Source organism: Carcharhinus amblyrhynchos, chromosome 3, assembly GCF_965287045.1.
Source record: "Carcharhinus amblyrhynchos chromosome 3, sCarAmb.v2.hapA, whole genome shotgun sequence".
In the NCBI taxonomy this organism is placed as follows: Eukaryota; Metazoa; Chordata; class Chondrichthyes; order Carcharhiniformes; family Carcharhinidae; genus Carcharhinus; species Carcharhinus amblyrhynchos.
This window is the reverse complement of record NC_137326.1, coordinates 115,169,145-115,177,002: the sequence shown is the minus strand read 5'-3', so window position 1 is coordinate 115,177,002 and position 7,858 is coordinate 115,169,145. Positions and strand designations below refer to the sequence as shown.

The 7,858-nt window shown below is 42.3% G+C and overlaps 1 protein-coding gene across 1 annotated transcript in view; it reads right to left on the bottom strand.

Annotated features, from left to right (window-relative positions):
* Positions 1-997: 997 nt before the first annotated feature.
* The window catches only part of LOC145341247 (uncharacterized), an 83,620-nt gene continuing 76,759 nt past the window's right edge, over positions 998-7,858 (bottom strand). Inside the window, exons 19-21 of the mRNA XM_080186173.1 lie at positions 7,574-7,699; positions 4,773-4,849; positions 998-1,102 (exon numbers count right to left, since the gene is read on the bottom strand). Of these exons, the coding sequence (XP_080042299.1) occupies positions 998-1,102; positions 4,773-4,849; positions 7,574-7,699 (308 nt within the window). The remainder of the gene's footprint in view (positions 1,103-4,772; positions 4,850-7,573; positions 7,700-7,858) is intronic.

The following is a 7,858-nucleotide window of genomic DNA, read 5'->3' as shown; positions in this document are numbered from 1 at the left end:
AAGCCTGGAAGAGCTTGTTTATAGCCATCTAGACTATGATGGAAATTGAGTGGGTTTAGACTATGTGCAATTTGTAAATCAGTGGTTTCTGAGAATCTGAATATTTGAAGATTTCCTACCATCACAAAGGGAAGCGTTTGTCACATTGGTGCTAAACTAGGCTGGCAACTGCAATTGAAGCTTCCAATTGTATTGGTGCAGATATGTTGACAGGTTGAAGTGTTGGTTGCACATTCATCAACGTCTGCAGAAAAAAGCCTATTTGTGAGTGTATCTGTGTCATGTCAGACCTCAGGGATTCTTGCCAATACCATTTTATTATTCATTCCAGGCTGAGACAATGAGTAAAAGCTCCAGCTTATGAGCTATGGCCAGTGGCTGAATCATCAAATTCCAGTCATGATGGTGAAGGAAAAGTAACACAATGAACTAGGGCCATTTATCCACCTCAGTTTCATTAATTGCATGTTTTTTGGCCAGTTTGCATTGCTCAATACTCATTAAAATTCCAACTGGACATTTCTAATGAGCTGCGGAAAAGGAAAGTGTGATACTGCAAGCTGTGCAGAAAGGAGCAGTTGTCTCGAAAAGTTCACTCTGACTTGCATATTGACTCTCTCAGCATGGACATTCTGCTCCTTTTCTGATTAGGATACCACATTATGACCACCATTGATGCTAAACAATGAGCAACCCAGAAAAACCCAGTAATCCAAAAGTGCAAAGAATTTGATACAAAATTCAGAAATTGTAATTGCAATGTTCTAGCTGAGTATGCATTTTCCACAATGCAAACAATACTCTGCAATCAAAATGTAATTTGTTGTTACAAGCAGATTATTTTCCTTAACCGCTTATCATTTAATTGTGAAGCAACAGCAAGTCGTTGCTTTTCACAGTCTAGAACGTGCAGGACTTTCAGAGGCTTTGTGTCATTTGTGAATCAACTGTTTCTGAGAATCTGAAGATTTCCTACCATCACAAAGAGAAGTGTTTGTCACATTGGTGCTAAACCCAGGCTGGCAGCTGCAATTGAAGCTTCCAATTGTATTGGTGCAGATTTGTTGACAGGTTGAGGTGTTGGTTGCACATTCATCGATATCTGTAGGAAAAAGTCAATTCATGAGTGTATCAGAAACAATTCAGATCTCAGGGGTCAGCCCTCTATTATTTCCTTAACTATGACAGTCCCAGATAAAGGTTCACCAATGTCCAGTCTATTAGCAGTGGCCACTGAAATAACCAGCAATTTTGAGTGGTAATGGTTAAGAAACTATTAACCCAAAAGACATTGGCTGTTTATTCACCTATATTCTAAAAAAAAGCACTAATGTTTCATTAATCACATTTCTTGAGGGCAGTTCGTATTGCTCAGTGCACACCAAAATTTGACATTTTTAACCAGCAATGTACAGGTAAACCTCCACTGCAAGCTATGATAAAGAGGTCTGAGGTCTCAGAAAGATCACCTTGACTAACATATTGACTTTCTTGGCATGAACATTCTGCTACTTCCCTGATTGGGGAACCGCATTCCCTCCCCATTGATGCTCAACACTCAGCAACCCAAAAAAATGCCACATCCAGAACTAAAAAGCACTTCCACCTCTCAAACTGCAAAGCACTTGATCCAAAACATGATCCATTGACCCAAATGTCTGAATCATAATTGAAACTTTCAAACAGCCTATGAAATTAATACAATGGAATCTATAGACTGCAAGCCAAGTATAATTATTTCATACAGGCAGATTGTTTTCATTAACCTCTTACTGTTTAATTATTAAGCCTGGAAGCCACCTAGAATGTGATGGAAATTGAGTGGGTTTAGACTATGTGCAATTTGTAAATCAACGGTTTCTAAAAATCTGAATGTTTGAAGATTTCCTACCATCACAAAGAGAAGTGTTTATCAAATTGGTGCTAAACCCAAGCTGGCAACTGCAATTGAAGCTTCCAATTGTATTGCTGCACACTTGTTGACAGGTTGAAGTGTTGGTTGCACATTCATCGCTATTTGTAGGAAAAAGTAAATTCATGAGTGTATCAATAGCAATTCAGATTTCAGGGGGTCTGCTGACTATTATTTCCTTAACCATGCCAGTCCCGGGTAAGGTTCATGAGTTCCAGCCTATGAGCTGCAGCCTGTGAAATAACCAGCAATTTCAAGTGGTAATGGTGAAGGAACTATTAACTCAAGGGACAATGGTTGTTTATTCAACTTTATCTGCAGAAAAATTTGTGAGTGTATCTGTGTCACGTCAAACCTCAGGGATTCTTGCCAATACCATTTTATTATTCATTCCAGGCTGAGACAATGGGTAAAAGCTCCAGCTTATGACCTGTGGCCAGTGGCTGAATCATCATATTCCAGTGATGATGGTGAAAGAAAAGTAACACAATGAGGTAGGACCTTTTATCCACCTCAGATGTATGAAAGGGAATTAATTGCATGTTTTTTGGCCAGTTTGCAATGCTCAGTACTCACTAAAATTCTAACTGGGCATTTCTAACCAGGAGCAGAAAAGGAAAGGATACTGCAAGCTGTGCAGAAAGGAGCAGTGAAATCGAAAAGTTCACTCTGACTAGCATATTAGCTCTCTCAGCTTAGACATTCTGTCCTTTTCTGATTAGGATACCATATTATGACCACCATTGATGCTAAACAATGAGTAACCCAGAAAAATGGCTAATCCAGAAGTGCAAAGAACTTGATCCAAATTTCAGAAATTGTAATTGCAATGTTCCAGCTGAGTATGAATTTTCCACAATGCAAACCATACTTTGCAATCAAAATGTAAAGGCTGATTATTTTCCTTAATGCTTATCATTTAATTGTGAAGCAACAGCAAGTCCTTGCTTTTCACAGTCTAAAACATGCAGGACATTGAGAGGCTTTGTGTAATTTGCAAATCAACTGTTTCTGAGATTCTCAATGTTTGAAGATTTCCTACCATCACAAAGAGAAGTGTTTGTCACATTGATGCTAAATCCAGGCTGGCAACTGCAACTGAAGCTTCCAATTATATTGGTGCACACTTGTTGACAGGTTGAAGTGTTGGTTGCACATTCATCGATATCTGTAGGAAAAAGTCAATTCATGAGTGTATCTGTGCCATTTCAGATCACAAGGAATATTGCCACTATCATTTTGTTACTCATTCTAAGCTGAGAGAAGGATTAAAAGCTCCAGTGTCTGAGCTGTGGCCAGAGGCTGAACCATCAAATACCAATGATGCTGGTGAAGGAACAAGTGCTTCAAGGGATTAGGGCCATTCATCCCCCTCAATTGCTTGAAAGGGACTTGTGTTTATTTAACTGTGTTTTTTGGCCAGCTCATGTTGCTCAATACTCAGTAAGACTCCAATCAGCTGTTTCTAATGAGCAACGGGAGAGGAAAGCATGATACTGCAAGCTGTGCAAAAAAGAGCAGAGATCTCAAACAGATTACTGTGACTAATACACTGACACTCTTGCCCTAATATCTGCTCCTTCCCTGACAGGGGGCCACATTATGATCACCATTGATGCTAAACAATAAACAACGCAGAAAAATGGCATGTTTCGAAGTGCCACATGCCATTGATCCAAAATTCTAAAATCACTGAATTGCAATTTTCCAGCTGAATACAGATTTTCCACAACAGAAACCTTAATCTTCAATCAAAGTTTAATTATTTCTTATGGGCAGGTTATTTTCATTAACCTCTTACTGTTTAACTGTGAAGCAACATAAAGTGCAGGCTTGCAGCGGTCTTCAACATGCAGGACTTTGGGAGAATTCAGACTTTGCATAATGTTCAAATCAACGATTTCTGAGAATCTGAACGCTTGAAAATTTCCTACCATCGCAAAGAGAAGTGTTTGTCACATTGATGCTAAACCCAGGCTGGCAACTGCAATTGAAACTTCCAATTGTATTGGTGCAGACTTGTTGACAGGTTGAAGTGTTGGTTGCACATTCGTTGATATCTGCAAATAAAGTCCATCCAAGAATGCACCAGTATCATTTCAGATGTCAGGCTGTCTGCCAACTGCTATTTTCTCATCCATGCCAGTTCCAGATTCACAAGCTATAGCCTATCAGATGTGGACAGTGAAATAACCAACGAATTCCACTCGTGATGGTGAAGGAACTATTAATTCAAGCGGCAAACGCTGTTTATTCATCTGTATTCTAACAAATGGACCAGTGTTTCATTAATCACATATTTTGAAGTCAATTCATATTTCTCGGTGCTCACTGAAAGTGGGTGGGGCCTATTGTGGGTGGGTCCCGCTGCCACTTTATTGGCATTGGGATCGGCCAGGGCTAGAGGGAGGTCAGAGATCATGGCGGACTGGGAGGAGGTAGGTGGTGGTCTACTGTGAGGGTCTGCCTCCTATGGGTGGTGTCTTCTGGGCTGGGGGGATCATCACTGTTGGGATGGGTGGTGTTGGAGATTGGGGCAATCTGGAAGGGGAGGGGTGGGACTGGCCTGGGAATGCTTGTGAGGGCCACAAAACGGCAGTGGGCAGGTTTGGAGGGGCAGCACTGCGAGGATCCGGGGCTGGACAGCAATAGAGCTGGCCAGCAAATTGCAGGTTGACAGATCAGGGCCACTGTACATTCGCAGAGTTCCGGAACTGTCAGCCTCCGGTTTGAATAGACCCCGCCCCCCCGAGCTTTTAACGAGACTCGCAATTGTGACCTCTGCAGTGCGCAGAGTGTGGGAGATTCGAGTCTGAGCTCCCATTGAAAAAACAATCATGAATTGCACGATTTTACCCACCAATTCAGCACTTAGAATATTTTTGAGAGAATCGCCTCCATTGACTCTCTTGGCATGTTGATCCAAAATTCTGAATTCTGAATTCAAAATTCTGAATCATAATTGCAATTTCCAAACTGTCTATGAAATTAGTACAATGGAATCCGTAGGCTGCAAGCAAAGTAAAATTATTTCTTATGGGCAGGTTATTTTCATTAACCTCTTATTGTTTAACTGTGAAGCAACAGAAAGTGTATGTTTGTAGCAGCCTTGAACATGCAGGACTTTGGGAGAATTCAGACTTTGCATTATGTTCAAATCAATGATTTCTGAGAATCTGAATGCTTGAAGATTTCCTACCATTGCAAAGAGAAGTGTTTGTCACATTGGTGCTAAACCAGGCTGGCAACTGCAATTGAAGCTTCCAATTGTATTAGTGCAGATTTGTTGACGCGTTGAAGTGTTGGTTGCACATTCGTCGAAATCTGCCAATAAGGTCTATCCAAGAATGTATCTGTGTCATTTCAGATGTCAGGCTGTCTGCCAATTGCCATTTTCTTTTCCATACCAGTTCCAGATTCACAAGCTATAGCCTATCAGATGTGGCCAGTGAAATAACCAGCAAATTTCACTTGTGATAGTGAAGGAACTATTAATTCAAGGAGCAAAGCCTGTTTATCCACCTGTATTCCAACAAAAGGATCATGTTTCATTTATCACATATTTGAGGTCAATTCATATTGCTCGGTGCGGACTGAAAGTGGGCGTGTCCTATTGGGGGCGGGTCCCGCTGCCACTTTACATTGGGATCGGTCAGGGCTAGAGGGAGGTCAGAGATCATGGCGAGCTGGGAAGAGGTGGCAGGTGGTCTGCAGTGGGGGTCTGCTCACTATGAGTGGTGACTTCCGGGGTGGGGGGATCATCAAAGTTGGGGGGGTAGTGTTGGAGATTGGGGCACTTTGAAACAGGGCGGGATGGGGGGGGTGGTTTGTCGGGACCAGCTTGGGAATGCTTGTGAGGGCCACAAATGGGCTGTGGGTGGGTTTGGAGAGGCAGCATTGCAAGGGTCTCAGGTTGGCCAGCAATAGAGTTGTCCAGCAAAGTAAAGGCTGACAGATTGGGGCCACTGTACATGCACAGAGTTCCGGAATTGTCAGTCTCTGGCGTGAATAGGCCCCGCCCCCACTGAACTTTTAATGAGATTCACGATTGTGACCTCTGCAGTGCACAGAGTGTGGGAGATTCGAGTTTGAGCTCCCACTGAAAAACAATCATGAATTGCACAATTTTTCCCACCAATTCAGCACTTATCCATTTTTGGGAGAATCACCCCCATTGACTCACTTGGCGTGAACATTCTGCTACTTCACTGATAGGGATACCACAATCATCGCCATTGATGTTACACAATAATCAAACCAGAAAAATGCCATGTCAGGATGTGCAAGGCATTGATCCAAAACATGATCCATTGATCCAAAATTCTGAATCATAATTGCAATTTCCAAGCTGTCTATGAAATTAGTACAGTGGAATCTGTAGGCTGCAAGCAAAGTAAAATTATTTCTTACCGGCAGGTTATTTTCATTAACCTCTTATTGTTTAACTGTGAAGCAACAGAAAGCTGAGGGTGATTTAGTTAATTGGATCAGGAATTGGCTAGCTGATAGAAGACAGAGGGTGGCGGTTGATGGAAAGTATTCATCATGGAGTTCGGTTACAAGTGGTGTACCTCAGGGATCTGTTTTGGGGCCACTGCTGTTTGTAATTTTTATAAATGATCTGGATGAGGGTATAGAAGGATGGGTTAGTAAATTTGCTGATGACACCAAAGTCGGAGGAGTGGTAGATAGTGAAGAGGAGTATCATAGTTTACAGAGAGACTTGGACAAGTTGCAGAGATGGGCCAAGAGGTGGCAAATGGAGTTTAATGTGGAAAAGTGTGAGGTAATTCACTTTGGCAGGAATAACAGATGTGTAGAGTATAGGGCTAACGGTAGGACTCTGAATAGTGTTGACAAACAGAGGGATCTAGGTGTATATGTGCATAGATCCCTGAAAGTTGGAAATCAAGTCGATAAGGTTGTTAGGAAGGCATACGGTGTCTTGGCGTTTATTGGTAGGGGGATTGAATTTAGGAGCCGCAACGTCATGTTGCAACTGTACAAAACTCTGGTGCGGCCGCACTTGGAGTATTGTGTACAGTTCTGGTCCCCACATTACAGGAAGGATGTGGAGGCATTGGAGAGGGTGCAGAGGAGGTTTACCAGGATGTTGCCTGGTATGGAGGGAAGGTCCTATGAGGAGAGACTGAGGGATTTGGGGTTGTTTTCATTGGAAAGAAGGCGGCTAAGAGGAGACCTTATTGAAACATACAAGATGATTAGAGGTTTAGATAGGGTGGACAGTGATAGCTTTTTTCCTCGGATGGAGAAAGCTAGCACGAGGGGACATAGCTTTAAATTAAGGGGTGGTAGTTATAGGACGGATGTCAGAGGTAGGTTCTTTACCCAGAGGGTGGTGGGGGAATGGAATGCCCTGCCTGCTGCAGTTGTAGATGCGCCTAGTTTGGGGGTGTTTAAGAGGTCTGTGGATAGGTTTATGGATGGAAGGGGATTGGTTTAGGTTAGAGGGTCATTGCTTTTTTCTTAATTGGTCAGCGCAACATCATGGGCCGAAGGGCCGGCTCTGCGCTGTAATGTTCTATGTTCTAAGTGCAGGTTTGCAGCAGTTTTGAACATGCAGGACTTTGGGAGAATTCAGATTTGCATTATGTTCAAATCAACGATTTCTAAGAATCTGAATGTTTGAAGATTTCCTACCATCGCAAAGAGAAGTGTTTGTCACATTGATGCTAAACCCAGGCTGGCAACTGCAATTGAAACTTCCAATTGTATTGGTGCAGATTTGTTGACAGGTTGAAGTGTTGGTTGCACATTCGTCGATATCTGCAAATAAAGTCCATCCAGGAATGTATCAGTACCATTTCAGACATCAGGCTGTCTGCTAATTGCCATTTTCTTATCCATGCCAGTTCCAGATTCACAAGCTATAGCCTATCAGATGTGGCCAGTATCAGATAACCAGCAAATTCCACAGGTGATGGT